This window comes from Typha angustifolia, chromosome 15 (genome assembly GCF_048772165.1).
Source record: "Typha angustifolia cultivar Huaian chromosome 15, ASM4877216v1, whole genome shotgun sequence".
Lineage (NCBI taxonomy): Eukaryota > Viridiplantae > Streptophyta > Magnoliopsida > Poales > Typhaceae > Typha > Typha angustifolia.
This window is the reverse complement of record NC_133253.1, coordinates 18,793,523-18,808,676: the sequence shown is the minus strand read 5'-3', so window position 1 is coordinate 18,808,676 and position 15,154 is coordinate 18,793,523. Positions and strand designations below refer to the sequence as shown.

Here is a 15,154-nt window from a genome sequence, read left to right as displayed (position 1 = left end):
TACATAAACTATAATTATATTTATACCTTATGAAAAGAAAATTAATGAACATTTAATGTTTAACTTGTAAGTAAAACATTGATCAATTTAATGTTTTATTTGCGATTTTATAATATAAATACTGAGCTAATAAAAAAAAAGATCTTTTTTAGCATTAATCTATTTTGCTAAATAAAATTAAGAGGAGGATAAGCTTAGTCAACAACTCTAATGTTGAGAGTGGCGGCGAATTATCGTGGAAGGTGGAGATGGAGGAGAGGGTCAATGCCAATGTCATAAGCCGTTGGATGAGTCCTCGGCCGTCACGCTGTTGCATGTTGAATTGTTGATTGGTTGACTACTGGTTTTAATAATACCGCACGTCATATAATATAACATCTAATGGGCCTACAACGTTTGAAGCCCAAGTCCATAGTCTTATTTAACGTCAGGCCTATACTCCTCCATCCACTTCTTACATGTCGCTTGATGCCGTCGCCCACGTGTACCCTCGGTTCTCTTATGCAACCCATCAAATCGAAGGGCGGCCTCCACCAATTTCAAACCCCAAAAAAACCCACCCAAACCTCCTCTCGCCAAAGCGGGAAACCACCCAAATCTCGAGATAGATCACGATGCGGGGCGCCGGTGGCCGGCGTCGCTTTCCGAAATCCTCTCTCCCTCATCCCGTCGTCGACCGCACATCCTCCTTCGACGTCTCCGTCGCCGCCGCCGTTGGCCTCTCCCGCCGCGATTCGGACGTCAGCAGTCTCTGTAGCTCCGCTGGCGGCCGACCTTCCACTACCTCCGCGTCCCACCTCTTCCTCTCCGATCGATCCTCCCAATCCGCGGCCCTACGCGCAGTCAACTCCTACCTCTCCTCCCTCTCCGCCCCTTTCACCCTCCGCCCTCCTCTCCCCTCTGCCCGCGACATCTCCGACTCCTTCCGCCTCCTCCTCTCCCGCCTCGGTTTCCCCGTCTCCTCCGACAAGCCCCTCGACGACGAGGTCCTCCATCTCCTCCGACTCCTCCACTGCCCGCTGAAGCTCACCCGGTCCGCTCTCAAGGCCCCCGGCACACCCCACTCATGGCCGCCGCTCCTCTCCGCTCTCCACTGGCTCACCCAGCTCGCGCGGGTCTCCGACCACTTCTTGAACTCTCCCTCCTCCAATTCCACCAACGACCTCCTCCTCTACATCAACCAGAGCTACTCCCTCTTCATCTCCGGCGACGATGACGCCGTCGCCGATCTCGATGAAGAATACCTCTCCAAGGCCCGTAGCCACGCCGCCGCCGCTGCGGCGTCCGCGGATAAGCTTGAGAAAGAGGCCGCGGATCTCGAGGCGAGGGTGCGCGCCGTCAAGGCCGGCCCTTCGCGGCGCGAAGCGCTTGAGAGCGAGCGGAGCGTGCTTGTGGAAGATGTTAAGAAGTTCCAGGCGGTGGTGGAGAGCTGGGGAGGGAAATTGGCGGGGATGGAGGAGGCAGTTGGGGATTTGGAGAAGGAGCTGGATGCGAAGGAGAGGGAGAGCCGGAGGCTGTGCGAGGAGAATGAGGAGTTGAAGAAGAGGGTCGAGGGGCAGGCGGTGAATGTGAGGGACGCAGAGAGGATGAAGAGGGAGCTACAGGCGGTGGAGAGGGATGTGGCGGAGGCAGAGACTGGGAGAGCGGCCTTGGAGGAAAAGGCGTGGGAGCTCGAGGCAAGCATTACGCGGAAGATGGATGAACTCGAGGTGCTCGTGCAGCAGTGCAACCAGGCTAGTAGAAAGTAAATATACCTTCTTTCTCTTCCTTCGCTATTGAAATATTGCTTAATATGCAGATATTCTACTCTTGTCAAGCAGTTACACCGAAGAATGCCAACTGAATAGAAAGCTAATCCTTTTTTCCTCATATTTTCATCCTGTGGATAGGTTCATTCACTGCTAACTATATTCTTATACTCAATCCATATGACATACTTTATGGGTGATTTCTCTTGTGGCTTTTCAGTATTTCAAGGCAACTAATAGTAAAAGAAACAACATTATATAAAAGAATGTCTATAGTCCTGGAGGGATCATAAAACTTATGTCACAATTTGAGATTCAAATCTATTTCGTGGATTAAATTGTCAAACATATAATGATTGAGAGAATCTTTCTTCTTTATTTGCCTTTTAATTGACTTGTAAAATTTTCTCTTCTTCTTGATTGCTTTGCAGCTGGTTAGTTGAAAAAAAAAAACTATCCTTCTTGGCATTAGGTTTTTTCTGAATATTGGAAGTCACCCTGTAGAGGTATATGCATATTTATGGAGTAAGACTTCAAAATATTTAGAAGAATGTGGCAGATATGAAGTATCTCTGAAGAAATAATCAAATAATACTATTTGATTGTTTATGTATAAGAGATAAAGGTTGCTGATCAGCTAATGGAATAGTTGGGATTTCTTATCAGTAGTACAGTATTGATACTGGAAGTCTAGAAGTGGTCAGACTTTTTGAAGGAAATGCAGCAACAGAGCATTCAACCTTATTTGGCTAAAATAGGCATCTGGGTGAGAACGATGGAGATTTACAGTTTAAACAAGTAAAGAACAATTAGAAAGATAACATTTGTCATAAAATGGGGTACATTGACGACATTGAGGATTTAGTATGTTGGAGCAAGCACAAGAGTGGCACATATCAAGGAGAAAGACACTGACATCTGTTGACATTGTAAGGGCATCAGGAAATGAGTTTCTCAGGAGGTTGATATATGACTCCTAGGGAAGGGATTTAGAGTTAATGTGGAGAAGAGTCTGTCAAAAAGAATTGGTAAAATTGGCTATAATAGTAAAGCCTTAAGTAGCAACTATTAGATATTGCAGTGAGAAAGTGTTGTTGGTTTCATATTTACTAGGGGAACAAAGAGTGTAGAGAAAGGTGCCTCAAAAGTCAATTTCAGATTAGTGTTGTTTTGCCTTTTTCAGATCTGCATTTATTTAGTTTCAACTTAACTTCTTCTAAGGAGCTAATTTTTTATCAATTTCTCAAAATCAATTTCTCAGGTTAAAGCTTGGAACGGATTTTCAATATGTGCTAAATGCTCAAGGATCTTCTCCGGCTGAAGTAATAGGCGTTGATTATAAAACTATTCTGAAACCTGCACTCAATGCTGTGACTGAAGATAGCAAGAAGGTATCTGTTTCAAAGCTCGAGGAATCAATTTCCCTACAGCAGCAAACACGAGAAAATGCTAAAATACTAGAGGAGAAGAGTAACTGCAGTACAGCTCTTCAGACTTATATTGATGAGGTGAGTCACTTGTAATAGCTTATCTTTTCCTATATACAAATTCATGCAGTTGAGTATTCCCTTTTATCCATATATCCTTACTATTTCCGTTTTCTGAATGATGAATTTTAGCAAATAAGGACTCTCGCCATTGTGAAATTGTAGCACTTCATGTAGCTAGTTGATAACTATTGTAACCCACAAGGTCTTAGTCTATAGCCAACAAAGCACTTGTTCTGTAGAACAAATAAAAAGCGTCTAAATTCAAGAGACATTCCAATTCTGATGATATCCGATGTTGGAAGCTGATTACTTTTGGTACCTCTGTGAAAACAATGGTCTTTTTTTTTGCAATGTCTGCACTCTGCTACAAATAGGAGCAGCACTTTTTATGCTAATAAAAGCACTAAATTGTTTGAATTTTGAAGTTAGTCTATTATTGGCCATTTGAAGGTAGTCTATTATTCTCCTTTTTCTCTCTCTACATGTCATTTTCCCCTATAAAATTCATTGTGATATGTATGGTTGCTTGAGTGAATGTTCTGTTTTCCATTGTATAATACATTATACTGTAACGTAAATGCATAATAATTGATTGTAAATGTGCAAACATTTAACTGAGCTTGGTAAGGTAACTGGCCCTTTGAACAAGAAAGTTAGCTTATAGAATCTTACAATTCCAGCACGCATTATATTAGGGTTTATTCTAAGTTATCTGGTGTAAGCGGTCAAGCATGTAAGTTGATCGATCAAGAAAAAGCTGCTCCTTGAGTCCTTTCTGTAGGACTGGAGTGGTTGGGAAAAATCAAGAATTACAATGCAAGCTCATGGGTGCACTTCTGTGTTATTTGCAAGAATGCAGTTAGAGACTCTGCAATTCTATGTTTAAACAATGTAACATGAAGGTTCAGAAGGCTGTGAAAGTCTTCTGTAAGATCTGAAGTTTTGACCACGCAGCATGCTTCCAGAGAGCTTCAGAGACAGTTTTCTGCTTCAAAATAAGTTAGTCCAGCGGGCCTTTTATGACTTTTAAATTATTCTGATGGTTGCTATTAGCTGTAAGACAGATGTATTGCTTGTTGCTGTTGTTTCCATTTTTGTGTCTTTGGATAGCAGTACAAATAAAAACACTTTGGGAATCTAATTTTTTTGCCCTCCTCTGGGGGAACAAAGTAGTGTGTGTACATCTTGCCTAATCCATACCTTCATTGGCAGGACTCTCGCTATCCTTTCTGTGCGTATTATTCCATGGTCAAATTTTGGTGTTGGCATTTGAGGCTTTGAGCATGTGAAAATGTGTTTCCTGTTGTACACTTGCATGCGGCAACATTACGCCATCTGTTACATATGGAGTATGGAGCCTAGTTACCTCAGACTGTAGACTACATTATTCAGCACACAAAATAAATGATTGACTTGGTTTATTATTATTATTATTATTATTATTATTATTATTATTATTATTACTTTTATTATTACTATTATTATTGTAATCATTGTCATTATTCAAACAATAAGTGAAATTTCAAATAGTTGATGACTGTTTACCCACTTAAACTTTCAGACTGAAATTCTTGGTGCTTCTGTTATTTTTCTAGGCTGTCTGTAATTTTTCTATGCCTGACAGCCTGAGTGCTGAAGAACTTTTTCATTTCTTTATTTCTTTAGCATGTAAAGCACGATAAATAATTTTTGTAAATGATTTACCTGACGACACTTGCAATTTATATTAGATCTATCTTGCAAAGCAAAGCTGTTTCCTGTTATCACAGGATGCAATTCTCATCCTTTATTGGGAATTTCTAACTGCTTCTGCTATACATTTTTCAGATTGATGCTCGCATTAGTACAGTAAAGAGTGAAACAGAGGATGGTGGATCTAGATGTGCAGCAGAGTCTGAAAAAATGAAAGAGGAAACAGCAAGGAAAGAACATCAGCTTGTTATTGTGGAAAAAGAAGCAGAGGAATATTTAAGGGTAACTTTCTTTTGTATCTTTTCTAATTGAAGATACTCCCACAATGATATTACTGGCTAATCCACTATATCCTCAGAACTCAGAACAAAAGCTTCAGGATGCTGCAAGGGAAAGCGATGAAGCAACACAGGTGTGTGCTTGCGAGCTCTTGGCATTGATCGATTCTGTATCTGAGTATAAAGAATTCATGGAGTCCATGGTCGCTGGAGTGAAATCAGATTTATCTGAAACTGTCGACATTGTGGCTTCCTTGTCAGCAAAATTGGTCTCTAGTGATTCCACTTTGAGCCTTGCTCGTCTAAAACGAGCACGCATCCCTTCGCCAAACTGAAAGTCCTTGCACTATCTGTCATAAATAATTTCTTATATCAATTTACTTCAGCTCCCTGCAAACTGTGGCCTGTATGATTTTGTTAAGTCTGCTGCTGATTCCGATAGCATGTACGTAGCAGTTTGTGTATCACTTGTAGGCTGTACAGTTTAAAAATATTGTGCTGTCTCTCTATCTTTGTTTAAAGTTTTCGATCTCTTCTCCTGATTATTTTTTTTGAAAGCTTGTTGCCCTACCAAGTACTAATCGATGCTTTAGTTTGCTACTCTTTAATGATCTGTAAGCCCGTGGGCTGAGGATATTTGTACTCGTAGGGAAAGATTGGCATTTGGATATATGCCCAGGTTATCATATCAGAAGAGTGAGATTGCTTCGATATGTCTTGGTTCTGCACTGTTCGATGCTCAAGCCTCCATATTCAACCCTCATTTATCGGTTCTCTTTATATTCTCCTCTCTTTCTTGGCTGCTGCTTGAACTTCTAATAATCATTACAACTTTCAACAAAATTTCCTTATTAAAAGGGTGTCCTTTTTGATCCGATTCTCAATGCTTTAAACGCGAACAAGGCCAAACAAGGGGCAGGATTTAGTTCAGTCGCGTCCAATCGGCAAATTTTCCCAGGTATTATTAGTAAGCAGGGGCCATTTGTTTTCCTTCTCCGAGGTCAAAGCACTAAGAGGTCCACGACTGCAACTAAGTAAATACCTTAAAGACGGCGATACCACTACATTTTCCTAACGTAAGGTGGATGTACAACTTTTCTATGCATCATCATCTTACTCTCAACCTTGGAATCCCTGGAGAGCTGATTTATGAATCGCATAGACCAATATGCCATCCCCTATGCGGGAACTAAAATAATTTACGTAACGAGCATCATCTGTCCTGCTACGAGAAATCCGGTGTTCACCAATACCCACCTAATCAAGCACACATCATGACCCCATAATTGTATCCTGCCTGTGCCAACGACAACCCAACTAATAGCACGACGACACGTAGAACCATGTCAGACATCTGACTCCATCCACGTGGGCCTGTCGTCCCCTTGTCCAGGCCACGTTGTTCTCCAGTCTGCCTCGGTGATCGCGCCCGCTCTTCTCACGAGCGCCATATTACTTCCGGGCCACGTGGGTGTGTAAGGCGACGATCGGATCCCGACCGTCGATCACTCTCCTCCCGTCTTCCGAGGCGATGAGTGGGTGGTTGACTCGGGCCGAGGGCTCTTCGAAGCGTCTGCGTCGTATTAATGCGCGGCTTCTTTTTTCCCATCTTGTTATGCGGGCTGTTGCATTTCCCGACCCTACGCTCTCGCTGACACCGATACTGCTTGTCCCGCCTGGACGACTGATCCGGCCGTCGATCGGCGGCATTGGACGGCGGTGATCGGAGATTGCCCTAATAGCGGACTGTTAGCCGACGTGTTCTCCGGAACACCCTGATGAGGTGGCAGGTATTTCCCGTGCAGGAGTAATTACTGTTCTATATTCCCCCAAAATTTAGAGCACTTTTATTATAGCAAATTCTTCATCAATATTTCCCTCATCCCATGATCTAACATCCATGGATAGATTTAAGTGATCTTGCTCAATGATATATGAACTGGAGTTACGAAGAAAATTGTCACAATTTATGGATGTGAAGTCCCACCTAACCTTTTGTCACAAAAAAAAAAGTCCCACCTAATACGTCGAAACTAGCATTAGTGCCTGAGACACGTGCGAAAAATTAAATCAAATAATAGCGCCATGATGGATTGAAATCTACGACGGGGTTACGCAGTTGTGTCGGGCCATGGGGAAAGAGCAGGTGGTAGGAGGTTACAGCTGTGGGGTTGACCGGGAACACCACCTGAGTTAAAAAATAATAATAATAATTAGAATAACCTTTTGGAATGATCTACTTACTCGTGATATATTCAAATAATAAGTCGTTCATATCAAAAGAATTGATATGAAATAAAAGAGCCAGCCATTCAGAGAATGCGTCAAAACGGATGAGGAGGCCAGTTTCGTATAATTAGATGGTGGTAAATGTGACAAATATGGGGAGCTGTTGGATTATTATTCAACCATCTCTAATCATTGAGACTCGTCCAAATCTACCTGCTACAACGAAGGAGAAGAAAACAAAAACAAAAAGAAAAAAAAAGTAATGCAAGATACAATAAATGGCAGTGCAGTACGTGCCAAACGGCTACGTGTTAATAAATCGCACTTAGTGGCCCCTGTGCCCCCCCTCCTCTCTCTCTCTCTCCTCTACAACCCACTTCCCACCCCACTCCCTATTCCTCTCATCTCTCCTTCTCTAACCTTTATTCCTCTTTGCTCCTCCATTCCTATAAATGGATGCTGTTCTTAGCTTCAGAAGCAAACTAGAAGGGTGGGTTGAGGGGAATGTTGGCTGGCTCGAGGCATTTAGCTCTCTCTCCCATTTGAGGCTTTAATTTGTTTGAGAAGCTAAAGGTGTCGGACCAGGCTTCATTCCTCTCAAACCTCTCCTTTTCTAATCGCCATGATCCATTTGGTTAAGGTTCGGTTAAGGGGATTGTTGTCTGGCTCGAGGTCGATCTCCAAATTATATCATTTAGATAAAATTTTGGCTTGGTGATCTCGGACCAGGCTTCAATCCCTTTAACCAGCATTTGCGTTGTGATCACCTCCGTTGTCGCGGTGCAAAAGATGTGGGATATTGATGGTAAGTTCTTTACTTTATTCTTTACAAATTTCTCAGCTAGTTCTTTTGTTCTTTCCTTCGTTTTGGTGGTTTTTTTTTGGCGTTTCTTGAGTTACTAATCTCTTCGATTCCATGCAGTGCCTTAAGTTCCATCTGCTAGCTCTTCGATTTCAATAATCCACTAGTTTTTTTATCAACATATTACGTCAATAATGGATATCATATTCAACTTCCATGAGCTGTATAAATATATTATAAGAAAAATTGTGGTCTCTTTCTTCAAAGTACCACAAGTTGCGAAAGAGGAGAGAGACCTACGCTAGAACTGGAGCTACTAATATTAATTAGTTTTCTCTCCTTCGTATCGTAACACGATTTTGCCAGATGTGATGTTTAGTGTTTGATTATGTAATCATTTGCTAGAAATCACGACGTTGATGTAAGGAAGATTGAACTCTTTTGCTCTTCTCGTTCTTAGGTAACACCAACTCCAGCCTTGTTTTGGGGGGCCATGGCAGGTGTAGCCACTATGGAAAAAGGCAACTGACAAAGGATTTAATAAGCCTTTTGGATGTACCTGAGGAGGGAAGTGCACCGCATGAATGCAGCCCTGACGCAATTAACGTTCATGTGGATGAAGTGAATGAAGATGCCATAGATAGATTTTAACGAAAAAGAAGCTAGTTTCTCTCTTCCCTGGACTTTGTCACTTTGATATTATATATATACACCTATATTCGTCTCATGGTCCACTAGTAAAATTTCCAGATACATGCATGTAGTAGTAGTCATGGCGATGTGCACAGTTCAATTTGTGTGCATAGAGAGAGAGGGACGTGACACAGTATTTGCATTAAAAGGGGCTTTTAAGAGGGTGAAGACCATGGCATCTCTTTTTTACACATGAACAGTACCCAAGCTATAGTGAATAATACACATGATACGTACGTACATTAACATGGTTATATATCTTGATGCATGAACTGCATCTCTTTAGACATGGATTTATATATGTCTGCTACTTAGTGGGGCAGTGGGCCAGCCAATCTTTGGAAGGAGGCCTCTATTTACCCCGAAATAACACTCATAGGCAGGAGGACCACTAGTTCTGCTAACTCCATGTGATGTCTATAAGCATACCACCCTCTATAGTAAGTGATAGTTTTTATTTATTCAAATAAGTAATACAGTTACTAGTTCATATAGATCGAGAGAGAGAGAGAGAGACAGAGAGAGGTGAGGAGAAATTAATGAGATGACGAGGATCTGACGTTTATGGGGAAATGGACTATGACAGGAATAGTGCAAGGGAGGACAACTGGTCTTCGAGAAGGGGGGCAGTGACCTTTTCGGTCTAACTTTTGTACCTCTGTATTTATTAGCTTTGTGTATATCGAGCTCTCCTGTCATGCTCTCATTCCTAAGAAGAAAACAATATATATATCAAGTCGTTGATTGAAATGTAAAATTGAGATTCCATAAAATTAGACAGCATCTACATATCCTCACCTCTCTCGCTATATATAAGTTGTTGATCAAAATATCATGTAGTTATATTGTTCCAAATTAGCTTCTGCAGTGTAATTACCAACTGGTTTTGCTCTCCACCTAATTCTATATCACTTATCTCTCTCTTTCCTCCATTCCTCTCCAATAAGAACCATTTTTTTTTTCAATCCCTGGTTAATTACTTTCCTCTCTTAATGACTTATTAAGTTATAAGCATACAAAATGTATAAATACGGACTAAAGTTGAGATTACAACCGTTTGATTGGCATAGGTGAATTGAGAGGGTATGAAAGTTTTACCGTACGTTTGTTTGGCAAACCGGAGAAAGCTATATATATATGCGGATTTGATGCATCTCCGCCTTCCGTCCACTAGTAATTCAAAACCCACCGTTCGATATTTTGGCCGTTGGGACTAAATAGAAGTGATAAATTTAACATATATATCCCGTGTGGTTTTATTCCGGAATTAATCCTATTCTCGTTCTTATACCTTTGAATGAGACGGCATCGGGAATAGGAGGAGCATTGAAGGGAATAAGGCGCCCATAGGAGCATCAACAGTGCTTGCACTGCACGGATACGCAGACTAGTCTACATGATTTGATTGGATAAGGATGCAATTGATGGGATAGCCTCGTCTTCATTCGCCTTCTCCTCTCTTATCAGCGCGCGCTTTATCCTTGGGTAGGAATTACAAGAGGTCATAGTTTCGTATTTCGAAAGTCAACCAGTTATCGAGCTTTGAAAGTTGTACGGGAGATTTGCTTTCTTCTGGTCGTAACTTTTACTTTCTTCTGTCGTTCTATCATCTCCCACGTGATACGAAGATTTTTTTGTGGTCTCGTATGGCTGCCTGCCCATGCAAATATTGACTTATTTCTTCAGATTTTGGTGATTTCGTTTGACATTAAATTGCATCTGATCGACTGCAACTGATCCTTATCTCACAAGTGAGAAAATAATTTTATCCAAAGCCTTGCTAATTCACGGGTGCTATCAATCTCAAAAGTTCATCCGACCAAGTATTTTATACGTACATATTTAATAATTTTAACTGTGATGAGTTAGATTACATAGCTCTTTATTTTCTCATTCAGGATACATAAGTCAGTCTATATTAAAACTATGCTCCGTAATATTATACGGCCTGAGATATATGACTCTAGCCTGACCGAGTGAAAGTCCATGCTGGACTATGTCAAAATTAGAGCCAGGCCTATCCTGGCCCATTTGGGATCTTAGGCCTGTTGGGCCAGGTGAGAAAAGATGATAAAAGCCCTCTATTTTAATAGTGCAACCAATGTGTGCTTTTCCTACTAGAGGCGCACTGCAAGAGAGGAAAAATAATGTGAAGTTGTATCCTCTTATACATGAACAAAGTAATATGGCATCTGATGATGCAATATATGCATGCTAATAATATGAATCTGGGTCGAGTTGTATAGTATAATTTTGACGATAATAATATTGACCAAGTACGATAATAATGAACGAATAGATGGTGTCTAATTTAGAGTTAAAAGTTAAGGCAATATAAAATCATATTACCACCCGAATCCGAATGGAAACAGATGATCTCTTTTAGCTATTATTTTGTTGAGTGAAATGTAAAGCAAGAAATGCCATCATCCACTGTCCCAAGATTTGGCGCCGAAGTGGCAACAACGACGAAACAAACATTCACTCGTTCACCACGAATCACGAGACCGCATGAGCTGGCCCGCAATATAAAACCAGTCCCCGAGAACATCCCTGTCACTAAATCTGCTTCCGATATTCTCACCCACTACTTCCCATATTTCCACTCACTTTACACTCCAACCGCTCCTCACCACCCTCCCTGAGCACAAACAAACGGGAAAAAGATGCAGCCATGTATAACACTCCTCGGAGAAAGTACTCCAAAGCAGCCGCTTTCCCTGATACTCTCGTCCTTTCGCCGACCGTTGGTCATCAAAAGCTCTCCTCCTCGTCCAGCCCCCCTCTGTCAACCTTTTCCTTTTGCAAACCTCTAAACCCTCCCCCTTCCTATTGCAGCATATTGCCACAAGCGTATGGCGAACGCTCATCTCATCTCCTTCCTCCTCGTCTTCTTCCTCTCTTTTCCACTCAATACCCTCTCCAAATCCACCATCGAGCCTTGCTCCAACTCCGACTCCTGCCCCGCCCTTCTCGGCTACACTCTCTACGCTGATCTCAAGGTCTCGGAGGTCGCGGCTCTCTTCCAAACCGACCCCTTCGCCATCCTCGCTACCAACTCCATCGACCTTACCGTCCCCGACGTAGCAAACCACATCCTTCCCTCCGGCCTCTTCCTTCGGATCCCTACTCGTTGCTCCTGCTCCGATGGCATCCGCAAATCGGTCTCCACGCGATACAAAACCCGACCAGCCGATACCCTCGCCTCCATCGCTGACTCAATCTACGGCGGGCTCGCCTCCGCCGATCAGATCAGGGAGGCGAATGGCATATCGGATCCTGTGGCTTTGGAGGTCGGGCAAACCCTAGTCGTGCCGCTTCCTTGCGCTTGCTTTAATTCTACAGACAATTTTTTGCCCGCGGCGTATCTTTCTTACGTCGTACGTGATGGGGATAGCGTGGCGGCTATCGCGGCTATGTATTCCACTACGATTACGGATATCATGAATGCGAATGCGATGGGGAGTCCAGTGGTTAGGCCTGGAGATATCCTAGCTATTCCGTTGCCGGGTAAGAAGTCATGAGATGAACTATGTCTGGATAAAGTTCACTTTTTTACCGTTTATTTCAGAGTGCATGGGCATGTGAAGTTCCCATTTTTCTTTGTTTGTTTGCAAGATTTTTTTAGCAGCTTAGTTGGATAAGGTTAGATTCTTTTCATGACCCTCTAGATAGAGGGTCTCTTATCCCCTGTTTGGAAACCTTAAACCCTAGAGTTGCAGACGGGTCGTTCAAGTTGGTGATCCTTATCATTCATCATGTTTGGCAATCCAAAAGCGTACCAAAGCTAGAGTCATTTAGATGATTAATTGGAAGTCTTTTATGCCGTTATAATGGAATTTCTTATATGGTGATCATTAGGTGCACTGCAAAGATGCTATCACACAGTTGAGTTCAAGTATATAGATAAACATGTTATGATGATAACGTCTATTTAAATTATTTCTAACAATTTCCATGCTGGTCATTGGCTTAGTGAGTTTGCAGACCTTGTTGTGTAGCAGCAATGAAATAATACAGCAACATGTACATGTCAGTATGACACCCTGTGATAGAGTGCTTCATATAATCTTTTCCAAGGAAACACTAATTTATACTAGCAAGCTATCTGCAGAAAGAAGGTTTTCTCATGTAAATTTGAAAGTTTATTGTTATTTTTGCAATGCCCTCAAAATTGTTTCAGATGATTTGGACAGGCATTTTATTGGAGAGCATGTAAGACTTTGTTAAGGAGGGGTTCTTATCTTATTAGACATGCATAAAATCAGAATGCCATCAAAATAAGAAGTGAGGAAATCCATGAATCTTTTGTTAATGAAACACGTGAACCTTACAGACTTGCATGGTTGAAAGGATTTATTACCAATTCTAAATAGTTGTCACTCTAATGCTCTGATATGTTACTGCGCTTGTTATTGTAGTTGTTTTTTTTTCATAATTCTTGTCTGTTCGTGCTAGTCGCTTGTCTAGTTCACCCACAACAGCAGGTGTTTTCCTTCAGATACTCTATTGAGAACCTCTTATTAAAAGGTTAAATCTTGAGTAGTTGTGATAGATTTCAAGTGCCTGTAATTTTTTTTTTCTTTCCTGACTATGTATTTATCCATTAATGCTTCATTTTTCTGTTTTATGCTCTGCTAATAATGCTGATGCCTTTTTTTTTCAATTTAATCATTCAGCATGTCCATCAATGTTCCCGAGGTATGCCTCAGATTATGGTCTGATCGTGGCAAATGGGACTTATTCAATCACTGCTGGTCACTGTGTCCAGTGCAGCTGTGGACCAGGAAATCTCAAGTAAACAGAGATTACCTTTCTCTCTGCTGTACATGTTGTTTCCTCTTAAATTTCTTTTTGTTTATATGTGAGTTTCTTGTTTCATTGCAGTTTATACTGCATACCAGCTTCTATGGCTGTATCGTGTTCAAGCATGCAGTGCAGTAATAGCAATATGATGCTTGGAAATGTCACCTCCAGGCCAACTAGTGCTGGTTGCAATGTCACATCCTGTAATTATGGTGGTTTCGTAAATGGAAGCATTGTCACTAAGTAAGCAATCATCTGCTTGAATTCTTTTTTTATTCAAATCCTAGGGAAAAAACTGCTGACTGTTCATGCCATCTTGCAGGTTAACTACATCTCTTCAACCTCGATGCCCTGGTAATTGTTTTTTCAATTTTTCTTATTATTTGAACTTGCTGCTTTCAAATGGTGTAGATAACAATCTGTGGATTCTGCAATTGTTTTGCTTGAAAATCTATGTTTGCTGATTCAGGGCAACATCAGCTCCCTTCAGTCATTCAACCACCAATATCAGTGATCCATGAAACATATCTTGCTCCATCAGCAGCACCAATCCCAGCACAAGCAGGTGGTATTATGCCATCACCGAAGTCTTCAGTTCCTGGGACTTCACTTCCAGGGACTTTTACGCTTCCAGGTGTTTCTCCCTCAACTGGCCCTGCTGGAAGTACTTCTGGGGCTCCTATATATCAGTTTGCTCGAATTTTAGATGTCAATGTTTTCTGTCTTGTTCTTATCTTCTTTCTGTAAATGGGACAATTTCTCCAACGAATTTGTATCACATAATGTTTTGTCCTTGTCAGGCCGAAATATGACTTTGGCAGACTTTTTTGGTGTGAGTTCAAATTCTCTGTAACATTTTTCTCAACTTATGTTAGCTTTCCATTTTTGTGCAGCAGTAAACTGTAATGTGCTATTGTTTCAATTCCTATGAACTGAAGAGCCAAATTATCAGGAATTCCAAGTGATTGAAGAGGTTATGCTGCACTGGTGGAGTTTGATGTATACTGCTGAAACTCTGCTCTCTCTGAAGTTTTACAACTGAGACCTGAGATATGATTCCACCTTTAATAGGGGATTTGGATGGCCAGGATTCAGCCTGACATTTCCTTTTATCATTCAAAGAGCTCGAATGTTAGATATGGATTAGATAAGATTAAATCTTGCTTGATGCACGGACATTTAAATCTCATTAAATTTTTAGCTAATAAATATAATTATTAAATCTAAGCTTTAAGTCGTACCATTAGTGCTCATAGTTATGTCGTCATAGTTATGTCGATGAGCTGTTCTTTAAAATTAACAATAAATTTCTTAGAAATAACTTGTTCACAATAAATTACTTAATAAATTATTTGGAGATGAACTTAAACTTATGACATCCTTGATTGCAAACGGGTATCCTTCTAACTTTCTAAA

General features: G+C 41.2%; 2 protein-coding genes across 2 annotated transcripts; both read left to right on the top strand.

Moving 5' to 3' along the window:
- Window positions 1-477: 477 nt before the first annotated feature.
- LOC140778572 (kinetochore protein NDC80 homolog) lies at window positions 478-5,732 on the top strand. Its single transcript, XM_073123364.1, has 4 exons — window positions 478-1,744; window positions 3,010-3,256; window positions 5,066-5,212; window positions 5,289-5,732. The coding sequence occupies exons 1-4, from the start codon at window positions 615-617 to the stop codon at window positions 5,541-5,543; spliced, it is 1,779 nt and encodes a 592-aa protein (XP_072979465.1). The 5' UTR covers window positions 478-614; the 3' UTR covers window positions 5,544-5,732.
- Window positions 5,733-11,612: 5,880 nt separating this feature from the next.
- Window positions 11,613-14,689, top strand: LOC140778899 (lysM domain-containing GPI-anchored protein LYP6-like). Its single transcript, XM_073123796.1, has 5 exons — window positions 11,613-12,442; window positions 13,612-13,729; window positions 13,820-13,981; window positions 14,061-14,092; window positions 14,208-14,689. The coding sequence occupies exons 1-5, from the start codon at window positions 11,788-11,790 to the stop codon at window positions 14,483-14,485; spliced, it is 1,245 nt and encodes a 414-aa protein (XP_072979897.1). The 5' UTR covers window positions 11,613-11,787; the 3' UTR covers window positions 14,486-14,689.
- The last annotated feature ends 465 nt before the right edge of the window (window positions 14,690-15,154 follow it).

Coding starts and splice junctions, on each gene's coding strand:
- LOC140778899 (XM_073123796.1), top strand. CDS start 11,788: ATGGCGAACGCTCATCTCATCTCCTTCCTCCTCGTCTTCTTCCTCTCT. Junction 13,730..13,819: donor TGTGGACCAGGAAATCTCAA/GTAAACAGAGAT, acceptor GTTTCATTGCAG/TTTATACTGCATACCAGCTT. Junction 14,093..14,207: donor TCTTCAACCTCGATGCCCTG/GTAATTGTTTTT, acceptor TTGCTGATTCAG/GGCAACATCAGCTCCCTTCA.
- LOC140778572 (XM_073123364.1), top strand. CDS start 615: ATGCGGGGCGCCGGTGGCCGGCGTCGCTTTCCGAAATCCTCTCTCCCT. Junction 1,745..3,009: donor TGCAACCAGGCTAGTAGAAA/GTAAATATACCT, acceptor TCAATTTCTCAG/GTTAAAGCTTGGAACGGATT. Junction 3,257..5,065: donor TTCAGACTTATATTGATGAG/GTGAGTCACTTG, acceptor TACATTTTTCAG/ATTGATGCTCGCATTAGTAC.